The sequence below is a fragment of the Cynocephalus volans genome, chromosome 6 (assembly GCF_027409185.1).
Source record: "Cynocephalus volans isolate mCynVol1 chromosome 6, mCynVol1.pri, whole genome shotgun sequence".
Lineage (NCBI taxonomy): Eukaryota > Metazoa > Chordata > Mammalia > Dermoptera > Cynocephalidae > Cynocephalus > Cynocephalus volans.
The window spans coordinates 112,555,014-112,581,430 of record NC_084465.1 but is presented as its reverse complement, the minus strand read 5'-3'; the positions used below and the strand labels follow the sequence as shown (position 1 = coordinate 112,581,430).

The window sequence follows — 26,417 nt, the reverse complement described above, 5'->3', positions numbered from 1 at the left end:
TTATCACATTATACTAATAGACTCAATTTTCAACAACAGCAACAACAAAATTACAGGCATACAAAAAACCCTAGGGAAACATGGTTCACTCAAAGCAACAAAGTTAATTGACAGAAACCATCCTTGAGGAACCCAGACATTGTACTTGCTAGACAAATAATTTAAAACAAATGTGTTAAATATGCTTAAAGAGCTAAAGGGAAAAATGGACAAAGATTTAAAGGAAGTCAGGAAAATGATAGATGGACAAACTGAGAATATCAACAGAGAGAGACATTATAAAAAAGAACCAAACAGAAATTCTGGAGATAAAAAGTATAATAACTGAAATTAAAAATTTAATAGAGTGTTCAATATCATATTTGAGCAGACAGAAGAAAGAATCAAGGAACTGAAGATAAAGCAATTAAAATAATGTAGTCTGGGGAGCAAAAAAGAGTAAAGAAAAGTGAACAGACCCTTAGAGACTCGTGGGACACCATCAAGCAGATCAGGTATGCATTATATAAGCCTCAGAAGGAGGGAAGAAAGAGAAAGAAGCAGAGACTTTATTCAAAAGAAATAATGAAAGAAACTTTTCATATTTGAGGAAAGACATGAGTATTCAAATACAAGAAGATCAACAAACTCCAAGTAGGATAAACCTGAGACCCACACTGAGACTCGTTATAATCAAACTGTTGGAAGCCAAAGGGAAAAAGAGAATCTTGAAAATAGCAAGAGAGAAGTGACTCATCACATAACATGAATCCTCAAAAAGATTATCAGCCAATTCTCATCAGAAATCTTGGAGGCCAAAGGCAGTGGGATGACATATTTACAGTGCTGAAAGAAAAAAAGAAAAAAAGACATCTTTCAACCAAGAATTCTATATCCTACAAACTGTTCTTCAAAAATGAAGGAGAAATTGAGACATTTCCAGATAAACAAAAGTTGATGGAGTTCATTACCACTAGATCTGCCCTACAAAATGGTAAAGACACTCCTTCAGGTTAAAATGAAAGGACACTAGATATTAACTCAAAGCCATATGAAGATATAAAAATTCCTGAAAAGGTAAATAGATGGAAAAATTTAAAGCTAGTATTATTGTAATTTTGGTTGATATCTCCACTTTTTATTTTCTATAGGATTTAAAAGTAAAATGCCTAAAATAATTATAAATCTGTTATCGGACACACAATGTATGACAATTTAATTGTAACATCAACAACATAGAGGGGGAATGGAACTGAACAGAAGTGGAGTTTTTTGTATGCAATTGAAGTTAAGTAGGTATCAATTCAAATCAGGTTGTTATAATTTCAGGATGTTATAAGTAATTGCCATGGTAATCATGAAAAAAAATCTACAGAATATAAACAAAAGGAAATTAGATGGGAAACAGAATGTGCTACTACCAAAAATAAACTAAACACAAAAGAAGATAGTAATGAGAGAAATGAGGGACAAAAAAGCTTTAAGACACACAGAAGACAAATAGAAAAATGGCAGTAGTCAGTACTTTCTTATCACTACTTGCTTTAAATGTAGATAGATTAAACTCTCCAATTCAAAGGCAGAGATTGGGTAAATGGATAATAAAACATGATTCAACTATTTGTTGTCTATAAGAGACTCATTTCAGATTTAAAGACACAAATACATTGAAAGTGAAAAGATGGAAAAATATATTCCCTATAAATAGTAACCAAAAGAGATCTGGGGTTGTGATATTAATTCCAGACAAAATAGGCTTTAAGTCAAAAACTTTTGCAAGAGACAAAGAAGAATGTTATATATTAATAAAAGGGTCAATTCACTAAGAAGATATAACAAATATATATATACACACACACACACATATATTCAACAAACATCAGAGCCACAAGATATGTGAAGCAAGCATAGAATTAATTGAAGGGGGAAATATACAGTTTTACAGTAATAGTTAAGGACTCCAATATACCACTTCTAATAATGGATAAAAAATATCAGGCAGAAAATCAATAACGAAATAGAAGACTTGAACACTAAACCAAATGCACCTAGCAGACATATACAGAACGCTCTACTCAACAACAGCAGAATAAACATTTTTCTCAAGTGCACATGGAACATTCTTCAGGATGAAACATATATTAGACCACAAAAGAAGTATTAATAAATTTTAAAAGATTGAAATCATACAAGTATCTTATTCAATCTCATAAAATGAAAATAGAAATCAATAACAGAAGGAAAAGTGGAAAATTTACAAATATGTGGAAAATTAAACAGCATGTTCTTAATCAACCAAGAGGTAAAAGAAGAAATCACAAGGGAAATTAGAAATTACTTTGAGATAAATGAAATAAGAAACACAATATGCCCAGACTTATAGATCGCAGCAAATGCAGTGCTAAGAGGGAAATGTACACACATTCTTCCCTAGTCTTCCCTAGTCTTCAGGCAGCTATCACAAAATACCATAAACTGGGTGGCTATAAACAACAGAAATTTATTTCTCACAGTTCTGGAGGCTGGGAAGTCCATGATAAAGGCACCAGAAAATTTGGTGCCTGGTTAGGGCTCACTTCCTGGTTCGTAGATGGTTGTTGTCTTGTTGTGTCCTCACATGGGGGAAGGAAGGAGGGAACTCTATGGAGTTTCTTTTATGGGGGCACTAATCCCATTCAAGAGGACTCTTATGACATAATCAACTCCCAAAGTCTCCCACCTCCAAATACTATTACATTGGGGGTTAGGATTTTAACATACGATTTTTGGAGAGACACAAATATTCAGTCTTTAGCATATACATTAAAAAGTTCTCAAGCCAATAACTTTACACCTTAAGGAACTAGAATAAGGAGAGCAAACTAAACCCAAATCTAGCAGAAGAAGGAAATAAAGATTAGAGCTCATATAAATAAAATAGAAAACAGAGAAAACAAAACCAGAAGTTGTTTCTTTGACAATATCAACAAAATTGACAAATCTTTAGCTGGACTGATTAAGAAAAAAAGAGGATTCAAATTACTAAAATTAGAAATGTGAGGACATTACTAGCAATTTTACATACATAAAAAAGATTATAAGAGAATACTATAAACAATTGTATGACAAAAGATTAGATAACCTAGATGAAATGGAAAAATTACTAGAAACACACAATCTACCAAAAATGAATCACAAAGAAACAGAAATCTGAATAAATCAATAAATAGTAAAGAGATTGAATTAGTATTCAAAACCTCCCAACAAAGAAAAGGGCTGACCCAGATAGCTTCACTGATGAATTTTACCAAATACTTAAAGAATTAACACCAATTCTTCTCAACTCTCAAAAAATTGAAGAGGATAGAAAACTTTCTAACTCAATCTAAAAAGCCAGAATTACCCTGATACCAAAGCCAGGCAAAGAAGAAAGAGAAGAGAACCGCAGACCAATATCTCTTATAAATACTTATGCAAATATCTCAATATAATACAAGCAAATCAAATTCAGAAGCGTATTAAAAGGATTATACACCATGGCCAAGTGGAATTTATTCCTGTTTCAACGTGTGAAAAGGAAACATATTAAACAACATCAATAAAATGAAGGGGGAAAAGCCCCATGATTGTCTCAATTGATGCAGAAAGAGCATTTGACAAAACTCAACAATCTTTCATGATAAAAACACTAAATAGACTAGGAAACTTCCTCAGTATGATAAGGCTATATGTAAAAAAACCACAGCTAATATCGTCAGTGGTGAAAGACTGAAAGATTTTCTCTTAAGATAAGAAACAAAACAACGATGTCCACTTTCACCACTTCTATATAACATAATATTGGAATTTTTAGCTAGATCAATTAGGCAAGAAAAAGAAATGGGACATCCAAATTGGAAATGAAGACATAAAATTATCTCCGCTTGCAGACAACGTGATCTTATATACAAAAAACCCTAAGAATTCTGCACACTCAAAAAATTGTTAGAGCTAATAAACAAATTCAGCAAAGTTGCAGTAAACAGAATCAATACATAGAAAATAACTTGCATTTTGATACACTAAGAATTAATAATCCTAAAAGGAAATTAAACAAAATTTCATTTACAATAGCATCAAAAAGAATAGTAATAAGTTTAATCAAGAAGTAAAAAAACTTGTGCACCAAAAACTATAAAACATTCATGAAACTAAAGAGGATATAAATAAATGGAAAGACATCTTATATTCATTGATTAGACACTTAATATTGTAAGATGACAGTGCTGACCAAAACTACAGATTCAATGCAATTCCTATAAAAATCCCAATGGCTTTTTTTGTAGAAATAGACAAACCCATCCTAAAATACATGTAGAATCTCAAAGGACCCCAAATAGCCAAATCAATCTATAAAAAGGAGAAGAAACTTGAAGGACTCACACTTCCTGATTTCAAAACTTACTACAAAGCTATGGTAATCAAAACAGTTTGGTACTGGCATAAAAGATAAACATGTAGGCCTTTGGAATAGAATAAAGAACCTTGAAAGAAATCCTCACATGTATTGTCAATTGATTTTAGATGAAGGTGCCAAGACCATTCCATGGGGAAAGGACAGATTTTTCAACAAATAGTGCTGGGAAACTTGGATGTCCACTTGTAAAGAATAAAGTTACCTTACACCACATACAAAAATTAACGAAAAATGGATCAAAAACCTGCTAGTACACATGTAAAGTAGTTCAGCCACTGTGTAAAACAATTTGGCAGTTCCTTGAAAAATTAAACATATTATTCCCATATAATCCAGCAATTTCATTTCCAAGTATATACCTCAAAGAAGTGAAAGCCATGACTAGAACAGATACTTGAAAACAATGTTCATAGGCAGCATTATTCGCAATAGCCAAAAGGTGGAAACAACCCAAATGCCCACCAAGAGATGACTAGGTACACAAAATTTTATATATACATGCAATAGAATATTACTCAGACTTAAAAAGGAATGACATTTTGTTACATGCTGCAATGTGGGTGAATCTTAAAAACATTATTCTAAGTGAGATAAGCCAGTCATAAAAGGGCAAATGTATGATTCCACTTATATGAGATACCTAAAACAGGCAAATTCATGGAGGCAAAAAGTAGATTAGAGGTTATCAGGTGCTGGGGGTTGAGGGAGTGGGATGTTATTGCTTAACTGTGCAAAATTTATGTGTAGGGTGGTGAAAATTTTTCTGGAGATGGATAATAGTGATGGTTACACAACATCATGAAATTGCTCAATGCCTTGAATTGTACACTCAAAAATGGTGAGCAGAGTAAATTTTATGTTGTTTTACCTCAACAAAAAAGAAAAAAATCAAAAAATCCTCAGTGGAGGAGTGTCGACATCTCATTGTAATGAAAGCATGTGAAATTGGAGACATAGGTGTAGGTATATGTGAGGACATCTTGGAAAAATAAAATGTGTCATGCACAACAAAAAAAATGCCAGTACTTTGGACGACTTCATTTCAGTTTAACCAGAATCTATGTGCTTGGACCCAAGAATCAATATTTTCTTAAATCTTTTTAAAAGATTCCAATGTGCAGGAAGCTTTGAACACACATGTATGAGTATAATATATATATTATGTTACTCCACGGTTGATTTTTTAAAAAATCCAACCTTAAAGGTGTGCTGCTGTGAATTCAGGCTAAGGTCTGCTATTATTTCCTTTTGGGCAATAGCATCATAGGAGCAGCAGCGCCCCCTGGAGGCCACAGTGTGAAGACAGCAGTGACACCAGGAGAGCCTCCAGTGAAAGTGTCTTTGGAGAAAGGAGATGGGGTCTGAGATGGATTTCAGGGTCTGGTCACTTTTCCATGGCCAATTTTGGAAGCTAAGAATGTCCTCTTTGTGGCCACTACTAATCTGGGAGGCCTAGGATTTGTTTGATCAAGAGTTTCAGTAGGTTTCCTTATAGCCTGTCCCAGTTTTATGTAATTCCTGAATTTCTCATTTAGGGTTTGGGACCCAAAAGATATGGATTTGGAGCCTGGACCTGCCACTTATTTGACATGCAAAAGACACATAATTTGCAGTTTTTCCCTCTGTAAAGTAGAAATAATAGAGGTCCATGTGGGCTCAGCGAGGATTTGTTTCCACCTGTTTGTTGGTGGGATGCTATTGTTTGAACTCAGTCAAAGCCTATATTCTTAACTACAGGAGATCATTGGAACCTGGTGGTGGTTCTGGTGGTTCAGAAGCCAATCTTCTTTCTACCCCATCAGTCAGCCCATAAGTCCCCGATAGTTTAGGACAGGAGGGATGTGGGAACACCCTGTGAGCTTTGAGTTTAATTAAAATAGGCTTCATTAAGTTAGAGCACATAACGAACTATCTGAGGAAGACTTAAAATGCAGATCTCCCTGCAGGGATTCTTGGGGCCGGGATGGGGGCAGATGGGGTGTCATTACCTCATAGTACATGAAGACTCCTATGGGCCTGGCGGGCTTGATCCTGATGCCAAGGTTTCCTTCTGTGTTGGGCGGCAGGATGTTGCCCTTGTCATCGATGATCTGGAGCAAGAGGCCTGTGAATCCCACCCGCAGGACTCCTCAGACCTTCTGCTCCACCCAAGCATTGCCTGCCTCATTCACAGGACATCAGTGAAGATGAATGGGGGTAGTGACGGAGGAATGGGTCAGAAAGTAGAATAGAACCGTCAAAAGTCTTTGAAATCAGCAGTTGTAAAACCCAACTCAAGGGTCTGTTTGTTTTATGGGTGTGTAGACATCACCGATGGGTCTTCAAACTAGAACACACTGATCAAGGAAAATGAAAGCACCAGCTGATAGAGCTGCCAGTGCTACCTCCAGGTATGCTTTCCCATTCATTGTGTGTGATGCCTTCGGCTACCCTAGTGCCCATGATAATACAGTTCTCGACTGAAATCTCCATAGGAAACCCGAGAAAAGATAGGAAGAAAGAGCAAGGACCACTAAGTCAGGGAATGGTGGCTGGTTCTGCCATCTGGTGTCACACAATGATTCAACCCCTAACTTCTCCCTGCCAAAGCCCTTAAGACCAGACCTGCATGTCAAAGGGTGCGATGGCCTTCCCCATGGAACCCGGCTTGACCTTCATTCCCCGGAGGACACCGCAGCATATTCCCTGTTCACAAAAGAAGGGGGATTGGGGTTGGCCATGGAGTCCAGGCTCAGCTCACAGCAGCAAGAGTCACACACAGCCTCCCCTGCTCATGGATGTCATTTGATGCTGCACAAAGAGCCCTTGTGGGGAAGCTGGAAGGCCTGGATCCCAGGCTCAAGGTGTTGACTTAACTCTTCTCAGCAAACTTTGCTGCACCCAGCATGGTCTGGGCCTGAGCTAGATGTGGGGTCTACAGAGTCCAGTGGGGTGACAAGAAAGAGGAAAAGGAGTAACTCCTGGGGTGTGGGCAAACAATGTAGAGAATGCAGTATCCACTGTATGCCAGGCATATGCCAGTTCACTAGGGGAAGGCCACAAGTCTACTTAGCAAATACTTGGGGCCCTTGAACAGTGATAGGAATCTGTCTCAACTCTATCTCAGGCTATGCTGGGATGGTTTAGATGGTTCGGCTGTTCTCTCTGCTACATCTGAGCCATCCCCATATTTCTTCCTGATGAACTTTACACCTCTTTTATGGTTCTCTCAAAGATGGTTCTCTCATTTTTTCCATAGCTGAGTACTTTACAGTCAGACAGACCAGGTTTGAATCTTGACTCCACCACACACTAACTGTGTGTCATTTAATCTCCCTTGATCTCCTCCTCCATCAAAGGGGGATAATGTGACACTTACCTCTCAGAATGATTGCAAGTGTCAAGAAAACTGCACGGCATGAGGAACACACCAATGAATGACAATTTTAGCTATCAGTCAGACCCCAAGAAAAGTCAGTTGAAAGATTCTCCTTCTACAGTATTTCCTTCTACTTCTATCATAGCCTATAAGGCATTATAATTATTTTTGCTAGTCTATTTCCCTCGCTAGATAGCGAGCATCCTGAGAGTAGAAATTGTTCCATTCAACTCTGTTCTCCCAGTGTCTGGCACACTACGTAGCTAAAAACAATACTGACACAGTAACTGCAATGTGAGCATGTGCTATGGGCAAAACACTGGACAGATCTTTATATATGTCCTTTCATTTACCTTATCCCAATCTGGCAAGGTTGGCATTGTAAATTCCATTGTAGAGATGGAAAAGCTGAGACTGGGGGAGCTTTAATGATAGGCCTATGGTCTTGTAATGGCAGAACTGAGATTTGAACCTGGGTCTGAGCTCATGGGAAAGGAAGCTCTTTCCAGTCTTCCATATCACTACGCACCTTGTAGGTATGTGAAAAATGTTGTACAGATGAGTGAATAGGTGTGAAAGTGCTTTGAGAAATGAAGCACTGTGTACTGTTGCAAATAGTTGATGCAAAGGAACTAGAGCCATGGTATAGCACGTTGTTCTTGCCAGCTCTCCTCTTTGCTCAATCTAAACTGGGAGCCATTCAAGCACAGGCTCAGAATCTTAAAATCACCCAAGCCTGGAAATGAATCAACTAACTGAATCTTTTCTTTCTTCTTTCTTTTCTTTTCTTTCTTTCTTTCTTTCTTTCTTTCTTTCTTTCTTTCTTTCTTTCTTTCTTTCTTTCTTTCTTTCTTTCTTTCTTTCTTTCTTTCTTTCTTTCTTTCTTTCTTTCTTTCTTTCTTTCTTTCTTTCTTCCTTCCTTCCTTCCTTCCTTCCTTCCTTCCTTCCTTCCTTCCTTCCTTCCTTCCTTCCTTCCTTCCTTCCTTCCTTCCTTCCTTCCTCCCTCCCTCCCTCCCTCCCTCCCTCCCTCCCTCCCTCCCTCCCTTCCTTCCTTCACTCCTGCCTGCCTGCCTGCCTGCCAGACAAATGTATGAATTGGAACTAAAACAGTCATTTTGTTATAGGGCCTGAGATGGCAGTCACCCCTCTGTTAGCTCAGGAGATGGTTACTGGGGAGGTGGGGGAAAGTGGTACTTCCCAGCATCAGAAAGGAATCGACAATGTGTTGGAAGAGAGACATCCACCTCCACTATCATCAATGAAGTCCCTGGTGCTCGAGACTTGCGTGATACTCTAAATGCCCTGCCCACCTGGCACTAAGTGACTCTCTGAGATCACACTCTGCATATGTTTGTGTGAGTGTACATGTTTGGTGTATGCAGAAAGTCTCTGCCCCATAATCAAACCTGTGTATTGTCCTCTTAAACATCCAGAAATGAATTTCTGGAGCCAGCTCCCACCTGCCTCTGTGTGTTGCCACCGTAGGTGGGATGGGACACTTGCTGGCGATGGTCTCCATGTTACTAGAGAGATCCTCTTATCCCACCACCCTCCTGAACCCCTCTGAGCTAATGATCATATAGAAGGTAAGCAAAATTTCCTTAGACTTCTTCTTGAGTTTTTATTCAACAGTTTTGAGCAGAATGGTCTCTCAAAGAATTGAAAAGCTTCAAGTTATCTTTTGCACAGATCAGTTTGGGGAAGATTAGTCTAGAACCCTGGAAATTCAAGCAATGCTGTACACACAGTGGGGCCTTGGCACACATGTGTGGCATGATTCTATTTATCTGTTGAACTCAGTGGCAGAGCACATCTGACTGGCCCTGAAGGAACCTGTCTACTTACCGTTTCTGACTGTCCATAGACCTCATGGAGTACAAGGCCCGTCTGTTTTTTCCACTGCTCAAAATCCTCGCGCAGCAGGGCCTCCCCACCAGCGCAGCAGTGCTCCAGGGTGGGGAACCTGAGACTTAGGAGAAGGCAATGTGTCAGGCCATGGACACTCCACCCCAGCTCAGTGCATTCAGAGTTCATAGGTTTGTCGTCCAGATAATTCATCCTCTGCTTCCTCACTTTCTTATTTGTCTTCTGGACATTTTATGGATGGTCAAGGCCAAGTGGATGACACTCACTTCCTGTCAGTCCCTGTTAACTCTTCTGGCAGGGGGTGGGTGTGTTTGTGAGGCTATTGGGCTAAGTCAGGGAATTTTAATTAAATTTGGATATTGATGTATCAAGAGGGATAAGAGTGTGTTTATCAGAACTCACCTTAAGGAAGCATTCTATGTGGTTAAGAGGGATATTTTTAGAAACCATAAAGGGGTGAGGGACACGACCCCAAGGGACACACTAGGGTGACAATAGAACTATACCACCTTTACAGATGCTGGGTCATGCTAACTATAGGGTTTTTGCATTTCTGAGTAGGAAATGAAAGTTAGAGGTTGGAAATAAATTGCTCAGGATGTTAGGGGAGGTTAGGCTGAGTGTGGGAAAAGACAGGAGGGGGGCACAGGAAGCAGCCCTGAGAGAAGGAATTTCAGATCTCTCTGAAGAGAGAAGTGTCTGATGTGAACATTGCACTGGGTGGCTAGGTACATCATGAGGTGAAAACTCTTTCCATTCTTTTCCCCATGAGGTCTTCCTAAATAGTACAAAACAATCATAAAATAATGATTAAATTCCCTAAATAAAATGAGGGAAGTGATTGAGGTTTGATCCACCTGGCATGGGGCTGAGCCTGGTCAGTTCTTGGGGACAAGGGAGGTCGCAACAGCTGGAACACCTTCCCACCCTCATCAGCCTCTCCTATACATACAGAGTCAAGAGTGATGAGCAGGGGGGCTAGTTCTACTGAGGGTGTCTTCCTCATCCTTCTAGAGCTTTACCCAAAGTGCATAAAGTGGACAAAGTCTCAGGTGGCATCATTAATTATGTCCTGATAAGATTTCTACTGGGTTTGGACAAAGGCCATCATCCTCAGAATGTTGCAAAAACATGTAATATGAGATTGGAAATACAGATGGAAACAGAATCCAGTGAGACAGAATCTTCATGAATAAAATCAAGTTTTAATTCAGAGTTTGGTTTGTGAGGGTAGTCATTAAACTCCTTGATATTTTAAACTCTATGTCTAAGCTGTGTTAGCTCTGATTTTTTAAGTAGCCATTTCAATTTCAGAGTCTCTAAAAGATACATAAGTGGCCAAAGAGGTTCAAAGAACAGTTTCAGTTTAGCTAAAAATTAACCCTCAAACACAGAGAAATGCAAAAATAAACTGTAGTAAGATAGCACTGCACATCCATCAGATTAACAAAAATGAATAATTCTGACAATAACAAATGTTGACAAGGATGCGGAACAATGCAAATTCTCCTGCTATGCTAGTGGGAGCATAAATTGGTTTAATACTTTGAAAATTATTGTGGCTGCATGTATTGTCACAGTGACCTAGTAATTCCTCTACTAGAAACACTTTATAGAAATGTGTGCTTGTAAGCACCAGGGTATGTATACCAGAGTTCAGGCAGCATTAATCATCAACAGTACCAAAGTGAAAACTACCCGAATGTCCATGGCGGGACTGATAAAAAATGTGATATTTTCATAAAGTGGGATATTATACAGTGATGAAAATAAACTACAGTAATATGCAACAATATGGACATGTCTTAGAAAGATAATATTGAAAAAAGCCAGGTATTATAGAATAATGCATGATTACACATATAATGCTCAAAAACATGTAAAATGGAATTATTTCTTTGGGGATATTTTCTTTGGAAACAAACTATAAAGGAAAGTAAGGAAGTGAAATCCATAAATGTCAAGAAAGTGATTTCCTTTATGGGAGATGGGTAGGCATATGGAGGTTCCTGAGGTGCTGGCAATGTTCTATTTTTGTGACTTGGATGAGTAGTTACAGAAGCATTTTCTTTTAGTCAATTCGTTGCTCTGTAAATTTGTTTTATGTGCTTTTCTGTATGCTTATTTCACAATAAAAATTTTTTTAAAAAGAATAAAACACAATGATGTAAGGCTCATTGAGTCACTGGGTCATGATTTAATTTAACACGATTTAATGAAACCACAATGATGTAAGGCTCTTTCAAGTTACTGGGTCATGATTTAGTTTAATTAATTAGACAGGATTATAATTCTCACCACGACACTTACACACACACACACACACACACACACACACACACACACACACACACACACACACACACACACACACACAAAACCTACAAAGAAACAGAGGAAAAATAGCAGAGCATAATGCATCAGATTCCTTAAAATCTTACCCAAAGACTGTTGTTACCAGCCACTTCTACCATACCTGGAGACATTCTGCTGCAGAATCATTCGAAATACAGATGGTGCAGCAAGGATTTGGGTGATGGGGTATTTGAAGAATGTCTGGAAAGTGAGGAGGAAAGGAATTTTGTTGTTAAAGGTTAAAAATATTGGCCAATTATTAGCATTTTAGTTCTGATCTCCCTTCTGGAAGAGCTCATTTATTCATTTGTTAATTCTTTCAATATAGATCTATTGAGCATGAATTTGATACATCGCACGTGTCAGGTACTGCTGGGGGAATGCAAAAGGAGTGAGATAATGTTCAAACTCTTATGGAGGGTAGATACTAAATGAAGGGACAAAACGAGACTGAAATGATAACGCAGAAGTCGGTAGATGTCATAAGAGAGATTTGAAGAAAGTTCTGTGGGAACACAGCAGAAGGAAATACTGCTCCTGGCTGGGTAGTCCAAGGGGTTTGATGGAAGAGGTTGCATTTAGCAGGAGTATTAGCAAATGAATTCAGTGTCTACAGTCAGGGAAATGGGGGAGGCTCCCAAAGACAGCAGGAATAGCAGCAGGAAGCAAAGTCTCAGGATCTGAAGAAACCCTGCAGTAAAGTCAAATAATTTTTCTTATTTAGATACAAAGGAGAAGAGCAAGAAGTAAATTTAGGAAGGTTGAAGTTAGTTATAGGCACATTATTTAGTGTCTAAAACATCTGGTATTCACCATCATTTAGTTAGATGTGAAAGTCTTCCAGACTAAGAGAGTGACGAACAGTAAAGAGAAGAGAATGTGGGTTTGGGGTCTGCCCAGTCTGAATTTAACTCCTGTTACTTAACTTCTCTGCAACGCTGTTTCCTCATCTATGAAATGGGAATATCTGTATCTTCCATGTAGAACCATGAAGTATAATGAGGAAACCGTACTTTATTCTCAGTCTCTCTCTTCCTAGATGCAATCCGCTCTTACTCTCTGGCTTCTACCTCTGCAATATACCACATTCATATGCTCTTCTAAAATTTTAGTTCCACCCTGGCCCATGGCACCCACCTCAGAGGGTACCTTTCCATGTCCTCGAAGTCCCAACCCCCAGCCAGTCATGTTTGTGTCTGTAACGTTGCTGCAGGTGTATGGGGTTGGATCAGTGACTTGGTGACAGACAACTGGCTTAGGCTGGGCCCCTCAACTTCTAGTTAATCTGGCCTGGCCATTGGGAAAGGAGGAATGTCAACGTGGGAATGCTGCAGTTGCCAGGTTTGGCCTGTAAGTGTGAAGAAGGTAAAGCAGGTGTACAAACAGAAAGAAGGGGCGGATGGACAGAAAACCAGAGCAGACACCACTGAAGCTGCCTTGATTCTTGGTGTCTTTCTGGTTCCTCTTCCAGATCCTTGTCAAGCTCAGCTGCTTTTCTCCAGTATCATGAGATGTCTCAGCGTCCCCCTCCCTTTTCCATGGAGCTACTTTGAAGTGGGTTTCTGTTACTAGCAGCCAAGGGAGCTCTGCTTGGTAGATGAGGGTTAGAGATCATATGTGTCCAGGGTCTTTCCCAGAGCTTGACACTGACAGGTGCTCCCAAAATGTGGCTTCTGGTTATTATTGTCTAAGCTGTAATTTATGGCTCATCTTGGAGACTTGCACCTTTCAGTAGGGGTGCAGAGCAGGGAGCAGGAGTCTCTTATAACAGATTTGTCAAGAAGGGCTACATTGAAGGGGTGGGCAGAGAGGAAATAGGGGGAATGTTTTGTATTATGAATTTGAGTAGTAAGTTTCTAATTTAAACTTTTTAATGTCAATATCATCCATCTTCAATAAGGACTGAAACAATAAATAAGTTAAAAGTTTTATTATTAAAATTCGTAAAATTAAGTGGGAAATAAATCAAAGTAATTAAACTTTCAAATGCTGTGGGTTTTTTGGGATAAATTTGTAGCATAAATACTTTAAAAATTCTTCAGTCTTAAAATACATGAAGGCTTTTGAGATACCCCCTGTAGCACAGGGAGAATTAGAACTGGTGAGGGTAGAGGGTGGAGTTGGTGTTGTTTGTGCACCTTTAAGTCTCAGGTGCAGGATGTGGCTCAGTAAATGATAATGGTGAGGCAGGAGGAGAGACTGGCATGGGGTTGGGGAAAGAGATATGGAAGGTGTAGTGTGAGGTGCTGGAAGGACTAGCAGGTGGACATGGCCAACTAACAGGAAAACATGGGGGATTAGCCTGGACAGAGAAGACTAGACTCTAGGGATAGACTTGGGAGCCACCTGCACTGATGTGCTTGCCGAAGAAATGGAAGTGATGGAGACTGCTCAGAAGGGAGAGGAAAAGTAAGGACAGACCCTTCAAGGACTGCAGCATTCAGGGGCAAGCAGGGTGAAGCAGAAGTGGCTGCAGCAAGTGGAGAAAGTTCTATGGAGAAGTTTGGTATTAAGGGAGGGCAAGTGGGTTGATCGAATGTGTAGCAGGGTCAAGGGAAGGCATTTTTAGAATGGGAAAACCATACGTTTAGGGACTGGGGGAGTGGAACTAATGAAAAACGACAGATTGAAAATACAGGAGAAAATGTTTAATAGATTAAAGATTAATACAGAGTCTCCTGATACAAGCACACAAAGAGAACAGGATCTGCAGTAGCTGTTGGGGAGGGGGTTAGGCTTTCAGAAAGGGAGGGGCAGGTCCGTGCTGAGAGAAAAGAAAGAATGTGAGAGGAGATGCAAAGGAATTTTCAAGTGAAGGGACACACATAGAAGTAATTCACACAGATGGCTTCAATTGTCATCACGATGTAATCATAGTAACAGCCTCAGCTATCACTTAAAGAGAGTTATCTATGTGCCAGCCTAGGACTAAGCACTTTACACACTCTACCCGTATCGTCGCATTAATATTTCCAGCGATTTCATGAAGTAATAATTATTAAAAGTGCCATTTTACAGATAAGAAAACTGAGGCTCAGAGTGGTAAGTAACCTGCCAATTAATCTCAAAGGTGGAATAAGAAGCTAGATCTGTTATATTCCAAGGGCTCCATTTTTAAACACTTCATTACGTTGAGTGACAACACCTCCCCTCCCCCCCAGCTACCTGGCCAAGGCAGAGTCAGGATCCAGGAATCAGGAGACCTGGGTTTATTGTGGTTGCTTTAATTTCTCAAAATGCATATTCTGGGTCCCAAGTCCACAAAGTCTGATCCACAGATTTGGGAAATGGTCCAGAAATATGCATTTTCTTCAAGGTTACATTTCGATGTGACTCTGATACAATGATCTGATGCACTGCCCCAAACTTTGAATAGCCCAGAACCAGGGTTATATTATGTTCATGGGCTTCTTAAAAAAATATTTCTCAGCAGGGTCCAGCTTTTGGCCTGGAAACATGGGTTTCTTCTGAGAGCTTGTTGATACTAGAAGGTTCATCCTCTTACCTGTATAAGGACTTTGGGATCAAACCGAGGCAGTTCATGAACAAAGATTGTAGATCCTGCTGTCCATGGTTCAACTAGAGATCCCAAGGTGGCCATAATCCAGCCTGTGTCCGACGGGCACCAGTAGACATCAGATGGCTTCAGCTGCATCAATCTCCTGCTAACTCCCAAAACGCAGTGACCTCAGCTGTGTGATCGTGGGAGGATGTAATTGAGGGCTGGGGAGTCTGGTCCTTAGCTAGGGGCCCACTTCTCTCTCAGTTCCTGGGCTTTTTGTGGGGCTTAAGCTCACTCCCACCCCAGGTCCCAAAGGTGTACTTCCAAATCATATTTCCTGATCATACGCAGCTTAAACTGGTTCAGTCATAATGATCCTTAAGGATTTGCTAGAAGTGCTGGGACAAAGTCCATTGCTATTTTTCTGGATTTATATCTGTTACTGATGTAGTGCCAGGTGATGCTGGCAGACATTTGGGGACAATAAAGGAAGGTGCTTTCAGAGAACACCTCCAACATGGCAGAAACAGAGTGGAGAGATGGAGAGACGAAAACCTAATTTGGAGGCTCTCCAGAAGCTAAACCCTGGACTGGTCTCTTTCACAAGCCAGTAAATTTCCTTATTCACTCTCTGGCTTAAAAAGGTTTGGGTTTGGCTTTCGTGTGTGTGTGTGTGTGTGTGTGTGTGTTTGTGTGTGTGTGTGTTTGTGTGTGTGTGTTTGTGTGTTTGTGTGTGTGTGTGTATGTGTGTGTGTGTTTGTGTGTGTGTGTGTTTGTGTGTGTGTGTTTGTGTGTGTGTATGTGTATGTGTGTGTGTTTGTGTGTGTTTGTTTGTGTGTGTGTGTGTTTGTGTGTTTGTGTGTGTGTGTGTTTGTGTGTGTGTGTGTGTGTGTGTGTGTGTGAGAGAGAGAGAGAGAGAGAGAGAGAGAGAGCGCTGTGTCTTTGAGGAGCTTCTCTAGGATAAGCCATCCATGCTCGCTCATTCCATCTCTCTTAGGATTGTAGCACCCGCACAGGAAATTTTTAGCCAAGAGGACCTCTCTTCTGAGCTTCAGACCCAACTACCCACTAAACATCTTTTCTGGAATGTCTTTCAGGCACCTCAAACTCAGCAGATCCTAATTTCCCTTGCCTCCCATGAATGGGTTCTCCTCCAGTGTTCTCTGTGTTTCAGTGAACATCATCACTGTCCATGAAACTGTCCAAGCCCAAAATCTGGGAGTCAACCTTGACTCCCCCACCTCATTGCTAATGTCTAGCAAGGAGATCCTGTCTAGTCTATCTCCTGAATCTCAAACGTGTCAACTTTCTTTATGTCTCTGGCACCTGCTCCAGGCCATCGCCATCTTGCACCTGCATTACTCTAAGAGCCTTTACCTGGTCTTCCCTAAGTCTTGCCTACCTTTCTCCAACTCATTCTCCATCCTGCAACCACAGTGATCTTTTCAAAATACAAATTTGAGCAGGTTCCTCTTTCACTAAAAACTTTGCAATACCTCATCTTTTTCCTAACAAAGTCCAAACTCTACACCAAGGCCCGTAAGACTCAATGAACTGGGTCCTTCTCACTTTTCCAACTCTTCACACCAGCTATTCTCAAGTCTCTGCAGTGCTACGAATACTACTTTTTATATCTTGTGCCTTTGTCCTTGTTATTCCAACTGCACAGAAAGCCCTCTTTTCTTTCACCTTCATTCCTTCAGGCATTTTGCTACTTGATTGTTACCATTAGTGTAAATACCCGCTACCCACAAGAACCCTCTGCCCCCTGTTCTGGTTAATAAATTACAAAATATATAGAACTTGGTCCGGTCTGAATATTACTAGTTTGAGTGGAGCAGGAAGAGGTAAGTAGAGGTTTGGTTAAAAGTGGATTAAGTGCTTGGATCCCCATACCAGCCAGCCACCAAAAATTAAAAATAAATATAAAAATAAATAAAATAAAGTTGATTAAATGATTAACCCAAGGTTTCAGCCTCTATGTATTGTTTGTTCTAGGTTAGGGGCAGTGGCTTGCCAGATATTTTCTTACCTAGAAGTTCATGGTTGGGAAATACCAAGTTTGATTTGCCCATAATGGTGGGGAGGAGGGACCTGTCACTTAAGGTCACACTGTGAAAACATTCTGTCTTTCCCCACCAAACTGTGGAGCCGTCAGGGACACAATGGCTTGTCATTTGTGTGGCTTGTGGAATGCCTGCCGCCTCTGCCTACATTTCCTCCACACCTCTGGGGAAGGTGCTCAGGTGGGACCCAAACTGGCCTCCTTTGTTGTTCTGTGTCTCTGTCAGCAAACATTTAGGGTTCCCGGACTTCACCTCTCAGACTCTCAGAGGTCTGAACCAAAGAGAGCAGGAGGAGAAACAGGGTGGAGTCACTTCTATTTAGAGATCCTTTCCCAACACACACACACACACACACACACACACACACACACACACACACACACACACACACACACACACACACACACACCTTGCCCCAGATCTGGGACCCAGCTTCTAAGTCAGTGGCCTCTTTCTTACCATGAAGGGAAAGAGGATCGTAAGGCAAGTCCATGGTTGTGTTTTGCCATCTTGGGGTGTCCTGTGGTCCCACTGGTGAAGAAGATGGTCATTGGGTCCATGGTCTTTGACTTAATACAGGTATGATCTGGTGATGCTGATCTGCAAAGGGATTCAAGAGAAAAGGAGAAAAGTCATGTTGGCTGTTTTCCTATCTTTCAAGGAAGCACAAGAAACATGAGGCATGGAGTCAGGAAACTGGGCATTTGTAACGCTGCAGGAAAACCTGGTTCTCCCAGGGTCCGGCATCAAACTGACTTCATGGGTGATTCAGACAAGTGGGCTGGCACTTATTCATTTAGAAAATGGGGAAAATACAGTTGACTATTAAAAAAAAATTGACAAACACTTAAATAGGACTTGTTATGTTCCAGGCAATGCTCTAAGTGATTTACAAATATGAACTCATTCAATCCTCAGAGCAGCCCTAGGAGGTGAGTACCGCTCTAATCATGCCCATTTTGCAGATAAGGAAACTGAGGCTCAGAGAAGTTAGGTAAGTTGGCTGAAGAACCTATAGCTAGCAAGCAGCAGAGCCAGGATTCAAGTTCAGACCGTATGAGCCATAGTCTGTGCTCTTAACCACACTGCTAAGAGTTTTTTGGTTTTGCTGTTTTTTTTTTTTTTTTTTTTTTTAACATAAACTACCTTTATAGGAATTTAACTCTGTGACCTTGGTGATGAGTGGTGGGAAGAAGATAGCAAGGGAGAGCAGGGGTGAAAAAATATATATAATCACTGCACTCGATGTTCATCTGCCCTGACATGAGCTTGAGATGGCAAGTGGAATCTGTGGTTCCCTCTGTCTCCCTTATTTCTCGAGCTTCTCCTAGACTGAGAGGCCCTTGTAAGTGCAAGGGTTCTATGGCATTCAAAGAAACTACATATAATCCCAGCACTGGAGGAAACACGACTCTGCAGGTCTTGCTGAGAAATGGTACCATACTGCCTCTGGGAAATTTTTACAAAAGTTATTATTTTTTATTGTGGTAAAATATATATAACACAATGTTTGTCATTTTAAGCATTTTTAAGACATATGATTCCATGCAATTAATTTCATTCACAGTGCCATGTGACCACTACCTCTATTTCCAATACTTTTTCATCATCTTAAACATAAACTCTGTACCCATAAGCAATAACTTCCATTATTACTCCTCCCCCCATATGAGGAATTTTTCAAAAGCATTATTGATTTTCAGCTGTTTTCATCAAATTTTCTGACTTGAGAATCTAGCATAAGATGTGACTCTGAAATGTTTGCCTTTTGACACTGAAATAATGAGTTTTAAAAACCTGAGGTGTTAGTCCAAGAAAACAAATCCAGCATAGTTTGTGTATGTGATGTGAGATATACCTGAATGCTTACAGAGTCAGAGTTTTGGAGGTGGAAGGGGTCTTTCTCACTTCCAGCACTTCCCTAACTTTGCCTGGAAGTTGTCCCTAAAGGCACCCAGCCCCTGGGAGATAGAAAGTGTTTGCTCTCTAAGCTGCCTGCCAGTCATAGCTTGGCAATTTAGTTTTTCTTCAAGTCTTGAGTTTCATCTTAAAAATTCCTTTTAATCTTTTATTCAACCTCATATTTTTTTACATAAAGATAAGATTTTAGATTCCCCACCTACAAGGAATAGTTAATACGGTAACTCCCTGACTTTGCAAATCTCTTTGCATAGTCCCAGGGGTGAATATAGTTTAATGAGAGGAGCATGAAAGTCCAACTTCCTTATTTCACAGATAAAGCAACTGAGACCAAGAGAGGGGAAGGGATTAGGCCAGGTCAACACAGCAAATCAGTGGCAAAGCTGGGAAGAGAAGGTTTCTGGCATCAGACTCGATAAGCTTTCTACAACTGGATGCTTGTCTCCCAGCACTTAGGAGTGAACGGCTTTCTCTCACCATTCCTCAGAGTACATATTTATCAGACCAGAGACTCACTTAATCAGTGACCTCAAGTCCAGCCATCCTTCACGGCTGTGATCGGACACCAGGATCTTGGTTTTCAGATCGGGGCACTCAGAAGCCACAGAGTCCACCTCTGGGGCAAGTGTATCTGTGGTCACAATGCCCTTGGCTTTAGATGCTTGTAGTCGGTAGAGAATGTCCTTCCTCTTCAACTGGGTGGTCCCTGGCATGAAGATGATCCCTGGGGATGAGAAAGGAACTGCTTGTTTTGTTTTCTTCTTCTTCAAAATGATGGGCTTCAGGCCTGGTTTGTCTGCATAGAAATCCCCTAACCTCTTGCTATGCAAAGTATGGTCCGCAGACCAGCAGCATCAAGTACCACTTAAGATGCAGAATCTCACACCCTGTGCCAAACCTACTGAATCATAACCTGCATTTTAACAAAATTTGCAAGTGACTCCTATGGGCATTAAAATTTGAAAGCCCCACCCTAACCTTTTCTACTCTGGATGGATCCAGCCAAAAGACAGGTGGACCCTGCTTTACACAACTTCACATCCGTTCTGGGAATACAGATGCAAATAGGACAGTGTCCCTGACATCAGTACTGACTGCATCCCTGCTCCCATCTTCCTCCTCTCCCTTCCCTCTCTGTCAGTCCCTTGACATCATCTTGAGTCTCCTCTCTTCCGTTCATTCCAGATTTAATCACATTGTCCTCTGAACTTTCCTACCTTCCCTTCCATTTCCATCACCAACAATGAGTTCAAGCCTTTGTTTGCCCCACTGGGTTCTCATCCCTCCACCAGATGCCCTGTTGTGAATCTTCCTGTCACTCATCTTCCATATTATTACTTGCTCAAGTTCCATAAAGCACTGACATTTTCCCCAAAAGCACTACATTCCTTTTCTGCACTAGCACCTGGGCACTCTCTCCAGGAAAACACTGCACTCCCCATCTTGACATTGAAGGTACTGTCCACTCTTCATCTTTCTCTCCCACAACTGTATTCTCTATTTCAAAGTGGCCATTCTCCATAGAGGCTACTCCTGACTCTAAGCCTTTTTATGTGCTATGCCCATGCTTGAAATGCCCTTCATTTGCTTCTAACACTCTTTAATTCTGTTTATTCCAAGTGGTTCAGCTCAAGTCTTTCCCATGGGTCATCTCTTAACTCTGCTGATGACATGGTTTTTCTTCTCTACACCCCCTCTAAAGTCACTGTTAATTCTTGATCCCACATTACCTTGTTGAATTAATCAACTATTTTATTTGTGAGACAATATGAGAGAGAGAGAGAGAGAGAGAGAGAGAGAGAGAACTCAAATATGGAAAAATATTAACAATTGGTGAATCTTAAAAAAAGTGAGAATGTCTGAGACTGTGCAAGAGAAAGTGTGTGTGTGTGTATGAGAGAATGTATGACATTGTGCTTGCGAGGGTATGAATGTAAGAGTGTGAGGGAAAGAGTAAGAAAGAGTAAGAGAATTTATGAGAGAATGTGAGAAAGAGAAATACCGTGAAGAAGAAACAAGGTAGGGGCAAGAGAAAACAATTTTTCCTCCATCCGAACTACTAATTCCCAGAGGGCAGGCAACCTTGCCTTGTTGTCCCAGCACAGGGCCTCAGGGCTCTGTCTGTGCCAGGCTAGGTGCACAGCACCTAATATGCTAGGGCCAATTGTCTCTAGGCAAGCCCTGAGGTCCTTTGGGGCCCCCTTGAGTCACTGACCTGTTCGGATGCAGCCCACAGTCACCAGCCACCACTCAGGCACTCGAGGCAGAATTAAGGCCAGTTTGTCTCCCTCCTGCAGGCCACAGTTCTGTGTGAAGACGTTGGCTACACAGCGGGTTAGGTCTGTAATTTCTCTGAAGCTCCACTTCAGTTCATCCCCTTGGCTATTCACCCACCAAAAGGCTGGGTTTGGACCTCTCTTGCCCTCCTGGTCAAGATCATACACCATGTGTTACTTCAGAGTAAAGGGCACTTATTTGGCTAATCCGCTGCCATAGTCATATTCCAGTGTGAGCATAGCTCTAGGACTGAGATCCCATTTTAAAGCATTTATAGAGTTAAGAGAGTTGGGTGTGCCAACTTATTCTGGCCTACTGTAGCTACCCTTTCCCCCTCAAGCCACATAAGACCATCAATAACCTTCACACCTCCTATTGAAGATTTAAAACTCCGCTCCTCAATCTGGCTGTCTTTATTCCATATGGACAGTGAGTTCCACTCTGGGCCTCAGTTTTCTCATCTATTAGATGAGGACAGTAATACTACCTAGAAGGTAGTAAAGTTTTAATGAGTTATTTAAATGAGTAAAGAACATATAACAGCACCTGGCATATAGTAAGTGCTCAGTAAATATTATATTATCACAATAAAGTAAAATAAAAGAGGCTAACTTTATTGCTGAATATTTGGGGAAATTTTTTAAAGAATTAAGTTACTTTTGGAGTTGAGGACAGCAAAATAGCAGACTGGGAATTTCCAGGCCCTTGTTCTACCATAGAAATAATACGTACACAGCAACAGACTGACTAAAATATCTTTGTGGGAGCTCTAGAAACCAGTCAAGGATCTGCAGCAAAAAAATAAATGTTCAAAACATGAAAAAGGTATACGCAAAATGGTAGAAAATTTTGTGATGTTTTTGCTTGCCCTTGACCACACCTTTCCTGGTGAGTTGCCTGCAGTCAAGAGGAAACCACCCAGTTCCTGCTTCTGTCATGGGATGGAAGGAAAAGATCGATACTTGTTTGCAATGTTTTGGCTTGTCCAGGGGCTCTCTGAGAAACTGGTTTCTGTCTTTCCTGTCTTGGAAGTCAAATGGGAACAGGTCAAATGAGGATAGTTTGAATATTAGGTTGGAGGTCTCTGAAAGCAATGGCAGGTGCCATGGTAAGTAAAAACTGCAGACCTGTGGGCACTCAGGGGCAAGAGACCATGATCAGAGGAACATAATAGAATATCTAAGGCCTAGAGAAGAATCAGGGATGAGACTTTTAGGGAAATTAAGAAATTTAAAAGTAGCCGTGTATATGGGAAAATTGGTAGTGGTAGTGGGGGGAGCATACACACAAGCCTAGGGAAGACAAATGCCAGACAAGGCCTAAAAGATTTTAAGACTTCATGTTGGGCACATTGGTGAAGTTCTTCCCCTGTACAGAGCCAGTCTGAAATACTGAAAGAGGTGGCTATTTTATTCAAATACTTAACTTTCATCAAAAGATCATAAAGCATACAAAGGAACAGGGAAATATGGCACATTCAAGGGAGCAAAGTAAATCTCCAGAAACTGACCCTAAAGAAACACAGACTTCAATTACTAGACAAAGATTTTAAAACAAATGTGTTATATATGCTAAAAGAGCTAAAGGACCACATAGAGGAAAACCAAAATGAAATCAGGAAGACTATGAACAAAATGATAATATCAACATCAACAATGATGTAGAAATTATAGAAAAAAGAACCAAATAGAAATTCTAGAGCTGAAAAATACAATAAGAATTAAAATTCACAAGAGAGATTCAACAGTAGATTCAAATAGGTAGAAGAAAAAATCAGTAAACTTGAAGACAGTTCATTTGAAATTGTTGAATCTGAGGAGAAAAAAGAAAAAAAGAATACAGAAAAGTGAACAGAACTTAAGGAACTTATGGGACACTATCAGGCAGACCTATATGTACATTTTGGTAATCTTAGAAGGAGAAGACAGAGAGAGAAAGAAGGGAGCATAGAGATTATTTAAAGAAATAATGGCCCCAAACTCCTCAAATTTGAGAAGATATGCATATAAAAACATGAGGCTCAACAAACTTGAAGTAGTATGAATTGAAAGAGACCCATACTAACCAATATTGTAATCAAACAGTGAAAACCAAAGACATAGACATGATCTTTAAAGCAGCAAAAGAAAAGCAACTCATCATGTACAAGACACCCTCAGTAAGATTTCTCAGCAGAAACCTTGTAGGATGGAAGGCAGTGTGATGATATATTTAATGTGCTGAAAGAAAATATGTCAACTAAGTTGGATGGACCTTGAGAGAATTATATTAAGTGAAACGAGTCAGGCACAGAAAGAGAAATACCACATGTTCTCACTTATTGATGGGAGCTAAAAATTAATATATAAATTCACACACACACACACACACACACACACACACACACACACACACACACACACACACACACACACACACACAAACCCGGGGGGGGGGAGGAAGAAGATATAACAACCACAATTACTTGAAGTTGATACGACAAGCAAACAGAAAGGACATTGTTGGGGGGGAGGGAGGAGAGGGAGGAGGGAGGGAGGTTTTGGGAAGGGGCAACAATAATCAACCATAATGTATATCGACAAAATAATATTAAAAAATAAATAAATAAAATTTACACCTTTGGAAAAAAAAAAGAATTCTATATGCAGCAAAATCATCCTTCAAAAACGAGGGAGAAATTAGGATATTCCCAGATAAGCAAACGTTGAGGGAATTCATTCCCACCAGACTTGCCCTACAAGAAATGTTAAAGGGAATACTCAAATTGAAATGAAAGGACATTAGAGAGCAACTCAAATATGAAAACAAAGTTCTCTTGTAAAGGTAAATACATGGACAAATATAATTTTGTAAAATATAATTTTGGTTTGTAATTTTACTTTTTATTCTTTTACAATATTTAAATGATGAAGTATAAAAATTATAAATCTATCTATGTTAATTGGTATACATTACACAAAGATGTAATTTGTGACATCAATATCATAAAATGGGTGGTGGAACAAAACTATAATGGAGTATGGTTTTGTATGTGGTTAAAGTTATTAGTTTAAAATAGATTGCTATAACTACAGGATGTTATATGAATCTCCATGGTAACCTCACAGAAAATATCAGCAGAAAATGCACAAAAGGAAATGAAAAGGGAATCAAGATCTGTTACTACAAAAAATATTGACTAACCACAATGGAAGGCAGTAAGAGAGAAAATGAGGGACAAAGAAGCTATCAGACACCAACACCCCCCCCAAATAAACAAAAAAAACCAATTAACAAAATGTAAATCCTTTCCTATCAGTAATTACTTTAAATGTAAGTGGACTGAACTCTCCCATCAAAAGACATAGATTGGCAGAATGGATTAAAAAAAAAGGACACAACTATATGCTTTCTATAAAAGATAAACCACTTCTATATGATGAAATATAATGAAACAATAAAAAAGTTCAGAATTGTTTTTGCAATAAAAATGCTTACAAAAGCACACTATTTAAAAGAATAAAGCCATATTTATAATGTAATTTAAAGCCATTTAGTCATATTCATTCATTCACCTCCCGCTCTCTACTTTCTTCCTCTCCAGCCCGTCCCATGTTTCAAAAGTTCCAAACCAGATTTCTGGTCTTGGCAATGGGTAAAGTCAATTGATAATCTGAAAGCAGACATATTTTGGTATGATCAAATTGTGGGACTAGGTTAAATGATTGTGGAATCAGAAAGCCTGGACCCAAATCCTGATCCTCCACTTATTAGATATGTGATCAGTATTCTTAAATCCTTGGAACCTCAGTTTCCTTGTCTGGAAAATGGGGACAATAACAGTGCCCATCTAATCAGAGGATTCAATGCAAAGTGGTTGACATCGCCCATAAAAAATGTTCTTCATAACTGAGGGCTCTATTATTCTTGGAGTTATTATGGAAATTCAGAAAAAAGAAAAAGAAGGAGGGTGGGGTGGAAAACACCATGAAAGGTGTATAAGCCTTGAATAGTAACATAAAAATGCATGTTCATGAGAAACTTAAAAATTATATCAACTCTTCAACTCCATTTTAGGTGAATTCTCTCTTCTGTACAGAGATGGTGCTGGGTGAGTTTTCATACTGCAGACATTGCTAGCTGGGACTTAGCTAGAAACACCATCCATTGTCTACACTGACTTCTAATGAGTGTCTCTATTGCTTCTCTCTTGGTTTGTGTCTTAGGAAAATACAAAACAGGAACCTGAGTTTTGTGCAGAGACATATAACCTCTGGAGGTGAGAGGGATTGGTTTCTCTGGACATACCCTAAAGCCATACTCAATCAGGGAGTAGATAGGGAGAAGTCCAGTTAGACTTGCCATCCTTATAAGAAGGTGAATGACCTGATTTGGGTAAATGTGTCATTTGCTCATGTGTGCGGTCAGGTGTTCTATCCCCTTCTCTGGGTATAGCCTAAAGTTAAGCCCAAGTATGATAAGATGAATTCCACTTAGACTCACTGTCCCATTAGTTGAAAGTGAGAACTCAGACTAGCATGAACTTGCTGACCTTGTGATTAGAACTTTGCCCTTGGTCACAATTATGGAGCACTGATTGTGTACCAGATACTTTTACCTGTTATCTTGTTTTTTAAATGAGCTTATCCTCATTTCACAGATGAAACCACTGAGGCTCAG

The 26,417-nt window shown here is 40.0% G+C and overlaps 1 protein-coding gene across 1 annotated transcript in view; it reads right to left on the bottom strand.

Moving 5' to 3' along the window:
* Positions 1-26,417, bottom strand: part of ACSM1 (acyl-CoA synthetase medium chain family member 1) — a 34,248-nt gene that overhangs the window by 7,472 nt on the left and 359 nt on the right. Inside the window, exons 2-9 of the mRNA XM_063100363.1 lie at positions 21,697-21,907; positions 19,998-20,205; positions 18,021-18,161; positions 15,499-15,658; positions 12,115-12,194; positions 9,618-9,741; positions 7,019-7,099; positions 6,403-6,504 (exon numbers count right to left, since the gene is read on the bottom strand). Of these exons, the coding sequence (XP_062956433.1) occupies positions 6,403-6,504; positions 7,019-7,099; positions 9,618-9,741; positions 12,115-12,194; positions 15,499-15,658; positions 18,021-18,161; positions 19,998-20,205; positions 21,697-21,907 (1,107 nt within the window). The remainder of the gene's footprint in view (positions 1-6,402; positions 6,505-7,018; positions 7,100-9,617; positions 9,742-12,114; positions 12,195-15,498; positions 15,659-18,020; positions 18,162-19,997; positions 20,206-21,696; positions 21,908-26,417) is intronic.